At 39.3% G+C, this 20,374-nt stretch overlaps 1 protein-coding gene across 2 annotated transcripts in view; it reads right to left on the bottom strand.

The window, feature by feature from the left end:
- Nucleotides 1-1,930: 1,930 nt before the first annotated feature.
- BASP1 (brain abundant membrane attached signal protein 1) overlaps nucleotides 1,931-20,374 on the bottom strand; it is a 109,349-nt gene continuing 90,905 nt past the window's right edge. For both annotated transcript variants that reach the window (XM_073678622.1, XM_073678621.1), the window contains one exon: nucleotides 1,931-3,526. In XM_073678622.1, the coding sequence (XP_073534723.1) occupies nucleotides 2,803-3,516 (714 nt within the window). In that variant the 5' untranslated portion in view covers nucleotides 3,517-3,526 and the 3' untranslated portion in view covers nucleotides 1,931-2,802. The remainder of the gene's footprint in view (nucleotides 3,527-20,374) is intronic.

Genomic DNA, 20,374 nt, shown 5'->3' on the forward strand with positions numbered 1-20,374 from the left:
ATCTCAGTACCTAATGGCAGTCAGGCTACCTCTGGCGAGCACATGGAGGGGTGTGCGGCCCTCCAAAGAAATGCCACAGAACACCAGGATTGGCAAAGTCGCCTCTGACGCCCTGTGCTCTTCACAGATGAAAGCAGGACCACACTGAGCACATATGACAGACGTGACAGAGTCTGGAGACGCAGTGGAAAGCGATCTGCTGTCTGCAACATCCTTCAGAATGACCGATTTGACAATGCCAGACCTCATGTAGCTGGAGTGTGTCAGCAGTTCCTGCAAGATGAAGGCATTGAAGCTATGGACTGGCCTGCCCGTTCCCCAGACCTGAATCCGATTGAGCACATCTGGGACATCATGTCTCGCTCCATGCACCTCAGACTGTCCAGGAGTTGACGGATGCTTTAGTCCAGGTCTGGGAGGAGATCCCACAGGAGACCATCCGCAACCTCATCAGGAGCATGCCTAGGCATTGTAGGGAGGTCATACAGGCACGTGGAGGCCACACACAATACGGAGCCTCATTTTGACTTGTTTTAAGGACATTACATCAAAGTTGGATCAGCCTGTAGTGTGTTTTTCCACTTTAATTTTGGGGGTGACTCCAAATCCAGGCCTTTATTGGTTAATAAATTTGATTTCCATTGATGATTTTTGTGTGATTTTGTTGTCAGCACATTCAACTTTGTACAGAACAAAGTATTCAATGAGAATATTTCATTCTTTCATTCATTCAGATCTAGGATGTGTTATTTCAGTGTTCCCTTTATTTTTTTGAGCAATGTATGTTTATACATAGAATGTTAGAGTTGGAAGGGGCTGCCGGGGTCAACGCAGGATTCACTAAATCATCTCAGACAGAAGTCTGTCCAGCCTCTATTTGAAGACTTCCATTGAAGGGGAACTCACCACCTCTTGTGACAACCAGTTCCACTCATTGATCACCCCCTCACTGTCAAAAAGTTTTTTCTAATATCTAATCTATATCTTCTCCCTTTCAGTTTCATTCCATTGCTTCTTGTGTTTCCATGTGCAAATGAGAATAATGCTGATCCCTCTACAGTGTGACATCCCTTCAGATATTTATAGACGGCTATTAAGTCTGCTGCACACACACACACATATAAATACAATAATATGGAAAGAATAAAGATTTTTTTTTAAAAAATAAATACATTTAACATACACACTTGATTTAAAAACTAGGTCATTTTCTGTTGACAATTTCACTTTAATTTAAAAGGGGTATTCTCATCTCCAAGATCCTCTATATAGGTTTAATAATAATAAATAATAATAATAGCAAATACCTCCAATTAGAAATTTAGTATAGTTTTTCTAATTTGCTATGTTTCTTAACCCATGTGCATTGCAATAGCTTAGGCGTCCATGCTTATGACCACTCAGCGAATCAGAAGAACTATACAACATTTCTAATTTGAGGCATTTGCTAATATTATTACACCCATTACATATTGGGATAGGATCTTGGAGATGGAAATACCCCTTTAAATAAAGAAAAAACAACACCTAAAAATGACTACCTTAAAAAAAAAAAAACTTTTGATGGAGTAGATTGTAGTTTTTTTTTTTTCGGATGCTTATCATAGGTTTACCTGATCTTTTGGTGTCTACTACATAGGCAGATATTAATCAAAAATAAGTATTTCATGCTGTTTACCCGATTTCTCATTACTGGTTGGAGAACTCAGACTCTTTGGGTATTCGCCAGCAGTGACAATACTGAACGCTTAGCCTATAATATCTTCAATTCCTCTTTATAGCTAATGTATTTGTGACTGCACTAAGAATTTAAGAATGTAAAAGAGAATCAACAAGCACTATTAAAAATGTAGAATTGGGTAAGAATAATAAAAGCCATTAGACTTACTTTCATTGAAATAAAATGATGAAAAAACAACTGCTAAGCATGTGTTTCTTAATTATTTTACTTTTATTACTGTTGCACCATTTATACAATTACATATATTTTCAATGCATCCATTTTACATCTTCCGTTGTTTTTGTTTTTTTATTATTATTTTGCACTTTTTTTTTACATTTTCATTAGTATCTTGCTTTCCAATGAGTTTTGTGTTGGTGTCTGTGACATAGAATGGAAGAAAAACTGGAACTGCAAATCAACGCAGACTTTTTTTTTTTTTTTTTTTTTTAAATTATTCCACTGACCAATAAACAGAACTACAGGTGCACCCAACCACAGACATGCATTAATTCATCATGAAAAATCTAGGTAGACTAAGTAGAATGAGGATGTTATTACTTCCAAAATATCTGGAGAGGAATAAGAGACAGCTAAAGTAGGTTCTGTTGGAAAAGTTTGGCCGTTGCTTACTGCTTTTAAAAAAAAATTGACTGTAAATGAAAGCTAAGTTCTAAAAAGATTTGATTGCCTTGGCACAAGCCCTACGGGCAAATTCAAAAACATTTCTCCTGCAATGTTATTGCAGAAGGCAAAAAAAAAAAAAAAGTATAACTGTGTGGACTTTCCATATTGTAGCTGCTGCTCAGATGTAAAAAATAAAAGCAAATGATCACAAACATCTATAATCTAAATCTTTCTTAATTTACTTATTAATTGACATAGTTGGTGGAATGTGCATTTGTACATTTTCTCCCCCACAAAAATACTATTTGGACTTTTATATCATTTTTTGGGCATTACATGTACTTATTTCAAATCTAAACCAAGTTTGTTAGTATAGCTGAAAAAAATATAATCAAAAACAAAGAAAACATCATCGCAGGTTGTTTTAAGTGGTTATTTCAAACAGGCTGTCCATCTTACTCTTGAACTGCTACGGTTTGATCAGAATTAGCTGCTGGGGTTTCAGTAGCTTTAACTTCATCAGCTGGCCCTGCAGGCTCAGAGGCCTTAGTAGAAGAACTAGGTGCTTCAGGTTCTGGAGACTTCGCGGAAGATGGAGCAGCCTCACTGCTAGGTTTTGAGTCTGAAGCTTGAGCGGTCTCAGTTTTGGCCTCTGGTGCGGAGGGAGCCTCAGTCTTTTTGGCTTCCCCATCCTCTTTGCTCTTGTCATCTACTTTACTTGGTGCTGGTTGTTCTGTAGGCTGGGAAGTTTTTGCTTCAGTGGTAGGTTCAGAGGCTTTAGTGCCTTCACTATTGGCAGCTGGAGCAGGAGATGCAACAGTTGGTTCCTCTTGCTTGGCTACAGGAGGTTCAGCATTCTGAGCTTCTACCTTGGCTTCAGAGGAAGCCTCTGTCTTCTCAGATTCAGATTTTTGTACTGCATCCTTACTTGTTGCATCCTTCTCTGCTTCTTTGTCCCCAGTTTTATTTTCAGCAGCCTGTGGCTCCTTGTCATTTTTCTCTTCTTTATTTTCTTTTGCATCAGCATTTTCTATAGGTTGGACCTCCTCGTTAGTTTTAGTTGCCCCTTCTTCCTCTGTATTTGCTCCTTCTGCCTTTTTGTCCTTATCTTTTGATTTGTCATCATTTACATTGTATCCCTTCTTCTTCTTGCTCAACTTTCCTCCCATAATTAAAGCCCTGGAATCAAAGAAAAAAAGAAAAGGTTACTGATGTTCCAGTGAGAGTTTTTATATTATATAATTCAAGTAAAAACACACATCGAATATACATTCTTTGGATCTCTGTTAAATATATGTTCACATTACCATTATTTAGTTAGCATTCGCAATGTGATGTATATCTATTGATCTAAATGACCAAGTGCTCTAAAATCACAGAAAAGAATGCTTGGAATGTGCAAAAAGAACCAGATATCTGATATAGTATCTACAAAAGTTACTCATTAGCCAGTGGGTAATTCACTTTTTATATTTATCTATTGACAATGGAAAGGTGGATCTTATATTGGGTTTACATTTACTAAAAGTTACATACATAACGTTGACTTTTTCCTTGATATTAAGCAGCACATTTTAGCCCAAAAAAAAGGTTATACAGCCCAAATAAAGAACTCCTAACTTATGCAATCAATTATCAAGGTATAGCATACTGGCTGATTTTAGCTTTCACACAAGAACTCTCCTAATACAATTATAGTGATGATTAATGCACTCATGAGTAAATTAAAGCCAAGGTTACGCAATGTTAGCTTTACATCAAAAACTAAAAACTGCAAACTAAAACATATCAGATATAAAGAAAAACATCAAAAATCATCTAACTAAATATGTAAAAGTGTCCTCATTCTGCCACACAAAAACACTAAAGCAATCTTCTACAAAATCCAGGGCTGACTATCTGTCACATTAAATAAGCAACTAAACACAATTTTTTAATGTCAAGTGACAGGTAGATTTAAGCATTATAAACCTGATTTCACTACCACTTTAAGGGTTATTCTTGCGTAATAACACAATCCAGTAAATTGAAGTAACACGTTCTCCAGTATTTAATCAATAATTCATTTTCTGGGGTTAACGTAGACAGGAGTATACATATTTTGATGTATATTATAGAAATTCATGGTTTAAAAAGTGGTAAAATCAGGGTACTGCAGATGGAGCCATGTTTCAATGTGCTTTAAGATATAAATCTTAGTCTCAATGGCATTGCTTTGAAATGCCAGAATTGACTCTTGGGGTCAGGCTTGGACTGGCCCACAGGGGAACAGGTGAATCCCCAGTGGGCCCCTGTGCAGGATTGAGCCACTTGCCCTCCAACGTGAGCAGTAGTTGACCCAGTACATTTGATTCTATATGTACAGACAAAAGCAGCATCTCATCAGTTATTCTACAAACTACCCAGTTTATTATTATACAGGAGATCGGATACATGATGCAAATATTACATTTGCTATCAGTGGACCCCAGAGTCAAATGTAACTGGTGGACCCTTTGCAGCTCAGTCCGACATTGCTTGGGGTAGTGTTTGGGAATGAAAGCAGTTTCTTATCCCATATAACCCCTTTAAACAAACACTGGATAAAATTCAATCATATCACAAATATAGATTTTAATATTGTTCTGCTGAAGAAAATCTTTTACACGCTTCTCAATACAATACATCTAATGGCCATATAAGTTAAGCTAGCAAACAGAGCCATAATACAAATAAATGTTTTGCTTCTGCACATCAGTATTACAAGATCCATATCTGAAGAAAATACAAAAATGATAAAATATGTAGAAAGATAGATTAAAATCAAGCAATAGCTATGCATACAGAACTAAACTCTGAAATAACATTGCAGACAAAACAATGCATTTAGGACATCTAGCATACTAATATGCAAGCACTATAAAAAAAAGTTACCATTTTACCATTTTAAAATGCCAACTTTATATAAAAAGAAAAATCTATAAAAGAGCTGCAAAAAAAAACACAAATTAAAAACAGAATAAGGACAAAACTTCAAAACTAGCTTGTATTCTTGATCATCCAGTAATTCATTAATAGATAAACTGGAATGCACAATTATTCATCAAAAATAAATAAGTTACAAAAATCCAACAATTCATCGAGAAGAAGGTACCAAGAATCAAAAACACTGCTAATGGCTCACCAAATGCCATTTAAAGAAGCCCTTCTATGAAGTATTTATTAAATGTGTGTATATGTGCATGTACTATAGTGTGTATGTGCTAATATACTCCCATACCGCTGCTCTCTCGGGGATCCAGGGCTGTTCTGCTCCTTTTCTCAGTGACGTCACCACCCTGAAGACTCTCCAGGTCATGCTGCACTCTGTGTGACCCAGAAGTGGGTTTTACAATCCAAGTCTATGGAGCATCAGAATGATGCTTTTGTTGTAACAGAGACTTCTGGCTCATGCATAGACACAGAGAAAAGTATGACCCGAGAGTCTGATGAGCAGTGACATGACTGAGAAGAGGAGCAGAACACAGCTGGATCCTGGAGATGGCGGCGGTAGGAGAGTATATTAATACACCACACACACACACACAAATTTTAGTGAATGAAAAAAAAAAAAAACTTAACTGGAGGACTTCTTTGAGAGTCTGCAGGACAATATCCAGCATCCCTATAGGCATTTTGGTCTTGACCCTTCATGTATTGTTGAATGTGTGTCACTTTACTAAGTTATTGCCTAATGAATTGTTTGTTCTTATTTCTTCATGAATTCTGATGTAATGAAGTGACACATAGAATGATCTGACAGATTGTATCCTTTTTCCCCTGATTGCAAAGGATGTTTAAATATTATAATCCATCCATACACACACACACACACACACACACACACACACACACACGCACACAATTGGGGTGCAAAATAGGAAAAAATGTTTGTTTGTTTTTTTAAATAAAGTGGTGCGCCTTATAATTATTTTTACCTGGGGGCAGCGGTGGTGGAGCGGGGGTCACAGGAGCCAGGGTCAAACATACCAGAGATTGGCGGCAGAGGTGGCTGCGGCAGGAGTCAGGTGATGCTGTGGGCCCCATCCTCAGAAGAAGTGTCAGTGATTCAAGGCAGCGGTGGTGGCGGCGGCAGCTGGGCAAGTTCAGTGGGGCGATGCTGCGGCTCCATCCTAAGAAGTCGGCGGTGAACGGAGGAGAGGTTCCCTATCCGGTACATAGCCCTGCACTGTGCTTCAGTAAAACGGCGCCGGAGAATGCGCAGATCAAGATCTTGGTAGATGAGATCTCGATCTGCGCATGCTCCGGCGGACATTTTACCGAAGCACAGCGCAGGGCTATGTCAGGGCTATGTACAGGATAGGGAACCTCGCCTCCTCTCACCGCTGACTTCTGAGGATGGGGCCGCAGCATCGCCCCGCTGAACTTGCCAACCTCCCGCCACCACCACCACCTTAAATCACTAACAGTTCTTCTGAGGACGGGGCCGCAGCATCACCCCGCTACCGCTGCAGCCGCTGCCATCCTCCTGTGTCTGGGACCCCGATCCGATGCCACCGCCCCCACCCACAGGTGAAATACTGTAACTTCTCTTATTTCCTCCCAAATTTGGAAGGAAAAAAGTGCTTCTTATAATCCGAAAAATACGGTAAATACTTTTCTTGTTTCCCTTTTCCATCACATGTTGCTAAAAGCAATTGTATTCCGTTACAATTTGAACTCCTTATTTCAATGTATACTGTACAGTGGTGGGCAAAAGTATTGGCACCCCAGCAATTCAGTCAGATAATACTCAGTTTCTTCCTGAAAATGATTGCAATCACAAATTCTTTGGTATTTTTATCTTCATTTAATTTGTCTTCAATGAAAAAGCACAAAAAGAATTGTCCTAAAGCCAAATTGGATATAATTCCACACCAAACCTAAAAAAGGGGGTGGACAAAAGTATTGGCACTGTTTGAAAAATCATGTGATGCTTCTCTAATTCGTGTAATTAACAGCACCTGTAACTTACCTGTGGCATCTAACAGGTGTTGGCAATAACCAAAATCACACTTGCAGCCAGTTAACATGGATTAAAGTTGACTCAACCTCTGTCCTGTGTCCTTGTGTGTACCACATTGAGCATGGAGAAAAGAAAGAAGACCAAAGAACTGTTTGAGGACTTGAGAAACCAAATTGTGTGGAAGCATGAGCAATCTCAAGGCTACAAGTCCATCTCCAAAGACCTGAATGTTCCTGTGTCTTCCGTGCGCAGTGTCATCAAGAAGTTTAAAGCCCATGGCACTGTGGCTAACCTCCCTAGATGTGGACGGAAAAGAAAAATTGACGAGAGATTTCAACGCAAGATTGTGCGGATGGTGGATAAAGAACCTCGACTAACATCCAAACAAGTTCAAGCTGCCCTGCAGTCCGAGGGTACAACAGTGTCAACCCGTTCTATCCGTTGGCGTCTGAATGAAAAGGGACTGTATGGTAGGATACCCAGGAAGACCCCACTTCTTACCCAGAGACATAAAAAAGCCAGGCTGGAGTTTGCCAAAACTTACCTGAGAAAGCCTAAAACATTTTGGAAGAATGTTCTCTGGTCAGATGAAACAAAAGTAGAGCTTTTTGGCAAAAAGCATCAACATAGAGTGTACAGGAAAAAAAAGGCATTCAAAGAAAAGAACACGGTCCCTACAGTCAAACATGGTGGAGGTTCCCTGATATTTTGGGGTTGCTTTGCTGCCTCTGGCACTGGACTGCTTGACTGTGTGCATGGCATTATGAAGTCTGAAGACTACCAACAAATTTTGCAGCATAATGTAGGGCCCAGTGTGAGAAAGCTGGGTCTCCCTCAGAGGTCATGGGTCTTCCAGCAGGACAATGACCCAAAACACACTTCCAAAAGCACTATAAAATGGTTTGAGACAAAGCACTGGAGACTTCTAAGGTGGCCAGCAAGGAGTCCAGACCTGAATCCCATAGAACACCTGTGGAGAGATCTCAAAATGGCAGTTTGGAGAAGGCACCCTTCAAATATCAGGGACCTGGAGCAGTTTGCCAAAGAAGAATGGTCTACAATTCCAGCAGAGCATTGTAAGAAACTCATTGATGGTTACCGGAAGCGGTTGTTCGCAGTTATTTTGGCTAAATGTTGTGCAACCAAGTATTAGGCTGAGGGTGCCAATACTTTTGTCTGGCCCATTTTTGGAGTTTTGTGTGAAATGATCAATGATTAGATTTTTGCTTCATTCTCTTTTGTGTTTTTTCCTTGCAAGCAAATTAAATTAAGATAATACCAAAGAATTTGTGATTGCAATCATTTTCAGGAAGAAACTGAGTAATATCTGACAGAATTGCAGGGGTGCCAATACTTTTGGCCACCACTGTAGGTGTGAAAAAACCTTATACTTTGTGTTTTCGCATGTGCTAAATGTAGTATATAATTCCATTTTATGTCCCACTTTATAAAGCACAAAATATACTTATCTGGCTAAAGATTAATCAATTAAGCTACATGGCATATGTACTTTCTGTTCCCAAGAAAATGAAAACTTCACACAGTGCTCCCAAGTGACTGTGCTAAAAAAATTCTTCTTCTCCCTTTAGAACAGATTTGAGGAAACCAAAAAATTAATTTGTATGGTAAAAGCACAAAAGGCAGCAATCTGTTGCTGGATATCAAAACCTTAAATTCAGCAGTAAAATGTGCATTATAAAGTTAGCAAATGCTTAGTTTAAGCTTTTAAAATGCTATGGGAAGATTCATAAAGCAGATTTTTCCAGAATTATAGCACAAAATGTCTTGAAAGGTTACAAAGATTTGGTGCATCAAATAATGTAAAGAAATTCCTAGTTTTCCAAACCAGTGTGAAGGTTTGACATTTTTCTTTATTTTATTTTATAATGGATCTGTAAGCAAATGTGAATACAATTACCAGGGCCATGATGCAATAGCTAACACCTGCTACAGCTATGCCCCAAAAGAGGAAAACTTATCTAAAATTGTGTGCTTCCATAGGCTAGGGTCATACCACTGAATTTTCTCTCAACTGAGAGGATCACACTCTGATCACACTCTGATCACACTCTGATCACACTCTGATCACACTCTGATCACACTCTGATCACACTCTGATCACACTCTGATCACACTCTGATCACACTCTGATCACACTCTGATCACACTCTGATCACACTCTGATCACACTCTGATCACACTCTGATCACACTCTGATCACACTCTGATCACACTCTTTTGGATGTGCAGAAGATGGAAAAAATTCTACTTCATTCTGACAATCCATGAAAATCTCACCACACTCGGATGACATCAACGTTTTCCACAGACTCATTGACTTACATGACCAAATGCGATCCAAATATTGGATACAAATCGTTCACGCTGCAATTTTTTTCCCTCGTACAGACTGATGAAGAAAAACATTAAAACACGTGCATGGCCCCATAGAATAACATTGGTCAGTGTGCAATCCAATGTTTTGTCGGACCGCACTCGTAGTGAAAATACTGTCTTAAGGGCTCATTCACACATCAAGTTATCTCGTACGAATGATACATGTCTGTTTGTCATGAATAGCACTCGTACCTATGACATTATGTGGCTGTTCATGTGCTCATTTTTTCCTTGGACCGAGTGGTCCGCGAAAAATATCAGAGACATGTCCGACTTTTATCCAAGTGTCAAATCAAAATTGGCAATGCAAGTCTATGGGTCCGTGAAAAAAAAAAAAATCAGACCGCACTTTGATGTCATCTGAGTGTGGTCCAATTTTCATGGACTGTCAGAAAGGAGAAAGTGGTGACACTTTTTTTTCTTTACATGTATGAGGAAACACTGATGACAAATGGACAACACTATTTTGATTGGAGCTTGATCAGTCTGTTTTTCTCGCACATGGAAAAATCGGACGTGTGAAAAATGGGACATAACTAATAGACATCCCTTTATATTGTTTTCTGTTGATTTTTAGCAAAAATATATATATATATATATATATATATATATATATATATATATATATATATATATATATATATATATATATATATATGATCTGCTGAGTAATTGCTAATGCAGTATTAATACACTTATGCTGCACTGAGGAGCCTTCTTTCGTATGTGTATAAGAAGGCTCCTCAGTGCAGCATAAGTGTATTAATACTGCATTAGCAATTACTCAGCAGATCATACAATATTCAACTCTGCAATGTAAACTTGTCCCAACTATTTGTCAGCATTGCCATTGTTGCATAGGGCTTTATTTCATGAATTTATTATTAAGACATAATACAACATGTGGGGGAGGGAAGTATTTAAATTAGGGAATAATGTGACTATAGCGGTGATACCCCTTCATTCTGATGAGAAAAATTACTTTGTGCGAAGCCTTTCTTTTCAGAGAGCAGAATTAGGTGCAGATAATGAAATTAACAAAGGACAGAGTCAATATAGTATTGATGGAAACATAGGATTTATTAGTGCCTGGTCTATCCATGTGAGTGCTTATGACCATCATTGCATGTTAATGATTATCTACCTTTGAATTGACTATATTGTATGATGCAAAACAACATAAAAAGCCTGTAGTTAAGTTTTAAGTAATGACTTCAGTAATAGTAGCCACAGAAACATGTGACTCATGTGACGGATTAGGCCAGAGCAAAGCCTTGTCTACTAGTTAGACACAATCAGCATTTGTACAGGCAACTAGCTACAAAGCAGTGAAGCTGGGATTGTAGGAAGGATTATAATCCTCTATGACACATGATTGAATAATCTCTCCTGGTAGCGCAGGGATCAAAATTAAAAACAAGAAAAGTTTTGTTTTAGCTTTGAACTGTTGCTAGACTTTGTCAGGACTGGTTTAACAGTTTACAATAAAATTTCAATCTATGCTGTTTGCATTAGACATTGATGCAATTTGTAATCATTAATCCTACGATCGTAAATTAGTTCTAGCTGCAGCAGATATGATAACAATATTCAGAAAAGACCTAGTTTCAACTTTTTTTTTTTTAAGGGTCTTTTCTGGTACAGGAAATACATTTTCAAAGAATCAGGCTAATTTGATTATTCTAGAAATTTTCAGAACTTTCATCCATTAGCTACCATAGAGGGAAGCCTATCAATATGCATGAATACAAGTCAAACTAATGCCATTTAATTATTCATTTTCATAAACAGAAGAACAAGGAACAACAGGATGCAACAAGTAAAATTCCATTTATACATGACAAAAAAATCTTGAATATTACGGGATTTTGTCAAGGATTCTACCTTTTCAAATGCACTGGCACTGGTGGCCTATCCATCTAATACAGAGCGATCAGCATATATAAGAAGTAGGATTTTAATCAATAACTCAAGGACCACAAGAACAATTTCCAAGATTTGGAAGTTTCACAGACCATTTTTTTCACCCCATAACATGATTGGAAGGTTATGAATATAACTTTCACTACAAAATCAGTTTTATGCAAATTAGTTGATGCAAAAATACAGCACACGTAAAAACAACTACATCTAGTATTTTGTATGACCTGCATGATTTTTAAGGAAAGCGCCAAGTCTTCTATGGATGGAATGAACAAGTTGGCGACATGTTGCAATATCTACCGTATTTTTCGGACTATAAGACACACTTTTTTCCTCCAAAATTTTGGAGGAAAATGGGGGGTGCATCTTATAGTCCGTCCGAATGTTGGGGGGGTGTAAATTTATGTCTGGTGTGGGGGGAGCGGTATCTGTGGAGGAGCGGAGCACAGGAGTCAGCAGCCGCCTACTGCAGCCTACACTGTCCCCGCTGCTATAGAAAATTTATATTCACTGCTCCCCACGCCCATGGGGCATGGGGAGCACTGAATATTCATGCTCCTTAATAGCGGTATACAGTGTATCTCCTGTGCCCCCTGTTAAAGGGCATGAATATTCAACCTCTCTCCACGCCCATGGGCGTGGGGAGGGGGTGAATATTCACGCCCTTTAATGAGCGGGCACAGGAGATAGCCGGCAGCAGCCGCAGCGCGGCTCCGCTGTGTGCCGGCTATGAAGGAGAGTGAAGTCACTGCTCCCCGCGCACACAGCCCCGGCGTGGGGAGCAGTGACTTCCGGCAGCTGCTCTCCCCTTGTGAGCCGTGCATGGCAGTGACGTCATGCACGGCTCACATGGAGAGATCAGTGCAGGCAGACCGGACGCAGCGCTGGAGGAGAGAAGAAAGGTGAGTAGGAGTGTTTTTTTTTTTTCCATGTGCAGCCTGATGGGGATTAGGGGGACCATGCATACTAGGACAGGGATTAGGGGTGCCATGCATACCAGGACAGGGATTAGGGGTGCCAAGCATACCAGGACAGGGATGAGGGGTGCCATGCCTACCAGGACAGGGATTAGGGGTGCCATGCATACCAGGACAGGGATTAGGGGTGCCATGCATACCAGGACAGGGATTAGGGGTGCCATGCATACTAGGACAGGGATGAGGGGTGCCATGCATATCAGGATAGGTATGAGGGGTGCCATGCATACCAGGATAAGATTGAGGGGTGCCATGCATACCAGGATGGAGGGATGCCAGGCATACCAGGATGGGGATGAGGACCACATATAAAAGGAAGGAGGGCGGCATATATACCAGGATGGGGGATATTGTCAGAATTGGGGGACATTACCCCTATACCAGTGTCAGCAGAAGACCCCCTCCCCCTTAAAAGTGCATCATGACCACATTTTTTGCTTAAGTTTTTATTTTTTTAATTTTCCTCCTCTAAAACCTAGGTGCGTCTTATGGTCCGGTGCGTCTTATAGTCCAAAAAATACGGTATTTGTTTTCCATTTTTCAAGAACGGTCTCTTTTAGAGCCTGGATGCTGGATGGAGAGTGATGCTCAACTTGTCTGCAGATAAGTTAATAAATAATATTTCTTTCATGTAATGGGTTAAAATATGTTCTATGAAACTCAGTCTTGTAAATTTTTTGGAAATTGTTCTTGTATTCAGTGAGATATTGAAAAAACTATTTCTTTTCAAAAGGGGTGTACTCGTTTATGTTGAGCACTGTATGTGCCAAAGCATTTCTTACACTGAGTGGGCCTAGTGAGAACATGAAGCATGAGTTTTCAGCTGCCTGCCACTTCCAGTTATTCTGCTTGGAGAAATAACTAGCTTGTCTGGTTTTCAGTGGTTTGTGCCGCTTAGTGAAAAGCGTATGTGCATGCATCAACATATAGTTAGCACTTTAAAAATGCAAGGAAAATTGAAAAACAAAAAAGGTAGTTTATTTTACTATATGTTCACCTGGCTTCCCAACAGTTAGTCAAATTTTCATCATTAATGCCTTAAACATATTTAGAATTTGGAATCTAGTTCAAAACACAGGTTATCATACTTCAAAGGGTTATTTCCATCTTCATAGATGAGTGTTGTTGGATGGTGCTTGTAAAAACAAGCAAACATTTTTACATTTTACTGTTGATTTAAAATTTACAGCTATTTTTGAAATATTAACACTTTGCTTTAGTTTAAAGTTCATTGCCTAGGTGACTGACCACTGCTGCCTAGTTTGCGAGCATTACATTAAAGCTGATCAGGATTAGAAGATAATAATGCACTCAAGCAATCCTGGTCAGCTTCAAAGCAGCACTTACAAGCTCAACAGAAAAGAGCTTGCAACCACGTCACGTTTGGTCACCGCTGCTACACAATAGTGGTGGTCAGTCTACTAGACAATGAATTGTAAACAAAATAAACAAAAGCGTTAGTATCTCTAAAATGGCTGCAAATTTTTACAAGCATTAAGTTGCAAAAGTGCTTGTTTTTTAAGCACTATCTGACAATACCCATATATGAAAATGGGACTAATCCATTAAAAGTCTATTCTCAAGTTATCCCTAGAGAAGCTCACAACTTTTCAGTCTCTTTACAGACTTCTTAGTTAATGGTGTCTAGCAGGGTGGACACTCCTTGAGTGACAGTTCTTGTGATTAGCAAAGCTATATTAGGAGAACTATAAAGCTCAGCACAAGTTCTGCTGTAACACATTCAACTATTAGCACTGTTTTGGAGTGTAGACTACCATCATTGTATTTTCATACGGAAATTACTGTACATTTGAACAAGCACAGAGCTGCAGGCAGTGAGAGCCATGGTGCTGTGATTGTGATTTTACAGGATTGAAAAGAGCAGCTCATCAGCAGCTTAGAGGGAAAGGGAAGGAGATGAGCAGCCAACCGCTGTAAAAAAAAATAAATAACCAAAATCAATGGAATGGAGAGACCTGACTGGTATGCTAGGAGTTAACTCCTCTCCTGCAATGTAACTCCCACGCACAATTAGCCAGGGACAGGGCAGGTATTGGTTGTCAAGCTCCATTGAAACCAGCTCTATACTATGAAAGATAAAAGCTCTCATTGCAGCAGTATAACATGTCAATTATAAACTTGCTTATTTTCTTGTTGTCAAATTAGACCACGTTCACACATTCAATATTTGGTCAGGATTTCACATCAATATTTGTAAGACAAAACCAGGAGTGGAACAATCAGAGGAAAAGTATAATAGAAACACGTCACCACTTCTGTATTTATCACCTACTCCTGGTTTTTGCTTACAAATACCGATGTAAAATACTGAGCAAATGCTGAACGTGTGACCGTGGCCTAAAAGCAATTTAATTTGAGAATGCCCCTTTAAGCCAAATTTTTGACAATTTAACGTTGAACTGCGTCCTTGTCCATCTTTACTGATGCTTTTAGCTGTTGGGACTTTATAATCGTTCAGCCGTGGCTGTAACGGATATTAGTATTAGCTTCCAGGTGAGCTTCTACTTATATAAAGCAGCATAGCTGAAAACACAGAGCTGCAGCATAAATAAAAGGGGAGCCAAAGCTAAAAATCCAAGTCATTCACGAGGCTTGACATACTTAACAGTGAGAAGATTCAGCCATCAGCTTGGTCACCTGATTCCACCATTAACATTTTATTTCAATGGGGAGAAAGAAATAAGCTGCTGTCAGACACCTCTGCAAGGCGATTATCTCTCACAAAAACAAAACATAGGGCCTGTTCAAATTCAACAAGACTGATCCTTCTTCAACCACTCTGAACTTTGCCAAGCAGACATTGAATGCATATACCATCAGTGTCTCTCCTGGGACAACCAGCTGAGATCTATTAGTGTCAGGGCATGTGCTACTGTACTCACTTTAAAATGCTCATATAAAAGATATTGTACATTATCTATATGGGGAGCTGTAGGAGGATACTAAGAATTATATTCATTCTACTATACTTCAGATGACTGGAGCCTTCAAGGTTTCAGTAGAATTGTACCTAAGGCAGGTAAGATTCTGCAGACATAGGAAATTCAGGTTGTCCAGAGTTACTGTGCAGAGTTACTGTGCCTACATAATTTAAAGGTAAAGGTTTGAGTGGATATGCTCCTTGTTTTGTTACCCTTCACTTTGCAGAGAAAAGGCTTTCATCTTCCTCCCCAACACCGTTCTATAGCTTCATACCTACCTTTTGCTTTTTTCTTTCCCTTGAATACTATCCATCTATGACAATATGAACCATTGTTTTACTCTACAACAAGGCAAGATACGCCAAAAAAATAAAAAAAAAATCACTAAACTAGATATAAATCCTCCCCCGAAATAAAGGCCTTAAAGCAGGGGACTACAATCTTGCCAATGCAGTAAATGCAAAAGAACACATACAGTCAAGACTCTGTGGTATTTATTAACCTGTTTATTTCCTAGGAAAAGTATGTGAAGTACTGTAACAGCTGACTACAGGACTGGGGCATTTAATCCCAGCCTTAAAGATCTAACTTGTGATCTGATTATTACAAGGATTCTGTATAAATGTACAATGAATACTTACGTCAGTGATCTAAAACCTGTGGCTCTCTAGTTGTAGGAAAACTAGAACGCCCAATAAACCCTAAATGCCAACAGATTAGTTTGCAGACAACAGATTTGCGTGCAGCTCATTTTTTTTTATAGTATGCAGGTTTTTCTTTTTATAACTGATTAAATATTAACATTGGTGACAGTGAATTTTTGTTATTCCTAAACTCAGAACTGAACATGGCTCCTGTATACATGCAAAATTCACTGCAATGTCCTTTGTCTGACATACAATGTTTATTTTTGTTATGAGGGCTGTGATTATTCTTCATTAGAAATGATCAATTATACAAAGAAAATCCTAAGGCAATGGAGTGCACGCAGAAGTAGGCAGTACATTTCAGGCTCACCATTCCATAACCAGTCATTATCCTGAACACTTGCACATTACTGCAGCACCTGTAACATGTAGAAAAAAAAGGATTCACTTCACTACATCACTAATGAAAACAGATTTTCAGACTTCTGGGACAGTATTATTTGGAGTGCTATGAACACCAAATTCAGAAACTTCAGTCTAAAGAAATCAAGCGGCATTCCCACCTTGCCCAACCTGATACTTCTAACACTGAAAGCACCACTCCAGTGTTTTTATTGCTGCACTAGAGTGGTGCTACTAATGTAAGGTTCTTGCCCCTAGTCTTATACTTACCAGCCATCGTATTCATCTTTTAGCCAAGCCGCTCCGGTCAGTCTCCAACAATCTGTGACCTGCCGGATCGCTCGAGTGTTTGCTGGAGCAAGCCAAGGAAAGGTGGGGCACTTTTTAATGTAAGTCTATGATAGCCAGAATGGTGGACAGGAATGGCAACGGGGAGAGCTGAAGATGGCGGGTGGCAATTATAACATTAGGTGCAGTGACCTTACATTATTAGCACCACTCTAGTGCTGAAATAAAAAAGAAACACTGCAGTGGTACTTTAAAGGATTATTCCTAAGGAAGCAAGTTTTCTCCTATCCATTGGATAGAAAATAATTGGCTGATCGTTGGGGGTCCCCCCCCAGTGATCCTGAGATCTGGGGTCTAGAGCCCCATTCTGAATGGATTGAAAGTGTGCATGGTGAGCCTCTATTCAATTCCTTTTTTTATAGGACACTTGGTTATTTATGTGTCAGTCCCATAAACAATGAATGGAGATCGAGCATCCGTATCTCCACTCCATTCAAGAAAGGACTACAGAGCCCTGTTCTTGGTGTTACAGTGCCCCAATTTTGCAGTTGGACCCTCATTGATCCGCAGGTTATTCCTTATCAATAGCTTGTCTTTTTTGGGAATAACCCTTCAATATAAGCAGATGGAAAAAGTCTTCAGGCAGGAAGACCAAGGCTATGTTCACAGATTGCGCTTTTTCATGCATTTTTTATGCAACTTATCAGCTGCTTTCTACAGTACCAGCAAGGTCTATGAGATTCCAGAAATCTCATGCACACATCTAGGTTTTTATTTGATCGGTATTTTGTGCTTTGCATGTTTTTTTGCAAAATAGAGCATGTCACTTCTTTCAGCATTTTTTCACCAATTGGAAATAATGGGTGGTGAAAAAAAACACACCAAAAACACAAATGTTAAGTTTTTCAGCGTTTTTGGTGCGAAAACCAGAATGAGATTTTTTTTCCATTAATCTTTATGTACATGCATAAAGAGACAAAAGGACAGTGAAAAAAAAGGCACCAAAAACCAAGCAAAAAAGTAAGAAAAATCCTGGACAAACCTCCTGGCAAGAGATCAGGTATTTTGCTGCAGAAAAAAAAACACGCTGAAAAAAAGCAATGTGTGAACATAGCCTAATACAGCTTTTACGAAAAGGCAGAACAATGGGGTACCAGTACTGGGGTGCAAGCAATCTGGAACACTTTGTGACTTCAATTTTGCAATAAGGAGGCCATATTGCCTAAGTGCTAATGTAATAATGATACAAATTCGCAAGTCATTGAAAAATACCAACTGATCAACATCCACTGGGCAAGCAAACTAAATACTAATCATACAGATGTAACTCCGCTCACAATCATCTAAGATATTACACAGAATTGCAAATCTTTTCACAAGGACATAATAGTCTTTGTATTATAGCCAATACTTCTACAGTCTATCGATGAGCTCCTATTCACTTTCAGTTCAAGCCAAGTGTATCTATGCAAGTCTTTGGAGAAATTTTTACTTAAGACAGACTGCTTCATCTCTAGGAAAAACTCATGCACCCTACGTATAAAGCACACCTTCTACAAAACATGACTTTTTTTTTTTTTGGACAGGTCCCCTTAAAAAGTCTGTATTTATTGCTAGTTTCTTCCGACAGAGTTTTCACATTGCATGTGACAAAGCCCCTGATTTTCAATTATTTTCACTTCTACCTTATGATATGAATCATTGCTTACCAACCGGCTTCCAAATTAAATATCCAGCTACATGTGTGTTGATCAGTAAACAAAGCTTTGGCAAGGGAAAAAACTGACTAAACTTGATAGTCCATGTATTTTATTATTTTTTTTTAAACACAATGCTTGTTTTTCCCATTACACAATTAAAAAGTAAATACCTTTTTCTATCTGTCCAGCATTGGGTGTGCTTCTCACAAATGATATTGCACCATTGACCTCTTCTGTATGGTATAGAGCTTTAGGAGTATAATATTAGCAAATACAACTATCCATACAATTCTCAGCATTGTGTATCATTAAGATTATCCTTTGTATGAGGATTTGCATGACTTGGCTTGTTGTGTAAGCGATGCTAGAACAAGTAGCATTCATGGAGATAGTGGAAATGTTTGTGGCATTATTGACTTATTAATCTTATAAATATTTTCATTGACTTCCTAGTGCCTAATGTGAATAAGGCTGCTGTTCAACTAAGCACAGGTAGCAAATTCAGCAGAAGTGCACATTGTTTTACTGCTGGCTTCCTCCTACCTATGTGAGTAGAGCACCAGCCATGCAGAACAATGTCACATTTAACACTGTGCTGAAGGTGACAGTCTGTCAAACTGCGTCTCCAACCGTGCTGAATGTTGTAAAGTGCAGTAATAAAGAACTTTTCTCCCTCTTTATATAACTACCTGAATCTGAATATACTTGCACAAAATTCTAGATCTTTAAGCTCAGGACTATATGGGATTTGTCATGATGAAGTGTGCCGGACTTCGATGGTGCGTAACCCTCATATGCTTACATAGCAGGTGTAATAAGATCCACAGCCCACTTGAATTGTTTCTCAATAACTCCAGCTATGAAATCTGTTAGTGGTTTTCTTTGGTGGGGGGTCGTATCTAGTGATGAGCGAGCACTAAAATGCTTGGTTACTCGTAGCTCGGGTCGAGAAAATTGGAATACTCGAGTGCTCGACCCGAGCAACGAGCCCAATGTAAGTCTATGGGAAACTCGAGCATTTTTCAGGCGGCTCCCCCCGGCAGTCTGCAGATGGCCTAAAAATTGCCCAAATCGATGGGAACAGTTCTCAAATGACATGGGAACAGCATGGGGAAGACCCCTGGAAGCATTTCTGACTCCCAGGTCACTGCTATCAACAACGTGGTCAGAGTATTACGCCACTTTTACGGACTCACAACAAAACATACAAAAACTAAACCAAAATGGATTTTCCTGGGAAATATGTTAAGGAACATCCTTTCCGGGGTAATGACTTGTATAGAAGGCAAAATAAATAACCAAAAATACTCCTCCACAACTTGGGCCATGTTCACACGTAGCGTTTTTGATGCTTTTTTGCACTTTTGCATTACTTTCAACCAAGACAAATGCATTCACCAGGAAATTTCATTTTACAACCTTATCTGGCCATGTGGCGTGTGACACATCATCAGACACATGCATACAGTGCTGAAAAGACATGAGAACAGCATGGGGAAGACCCCTGGAAGCATCTTTGAATCCCAGGTCACTGCCTAAAAGTGTGCCCATCATAAGTGATCCTTGGTGCATGCGAAGATGCCTCCCGCCCAGCACCTGTCGTTGCAGACTTGCAACAATCACCGTCCACGTTCTTGTCTCACTGCAGCGTTCAGTTGTCCCTACCCCATTCCTTGGAATGCAAGCGTAAGTATGCAGCCAGCCACCCACCCACCCACAGACTGCAATATTATACTGCCAAATTTTTGACAGGTACTTGCACTTGAA

This window comes from Phyllobates terribilis, unplaced genomic scaffold (genome assembly GCF_046119375.1).
Source record: "Phyllobates terribilis strain yellow unplaced genomic scaffold, ASM4611937v1 Scaffold_4__5_contigs__length_816908805, whole genome shotgun sequence".
Lineage (NCBI taxonomy): Eukaryota > Metazoa > Chordata > Amphibia > Anura > Dendrobatidae > Phyllobates > Phyllobates terribilis.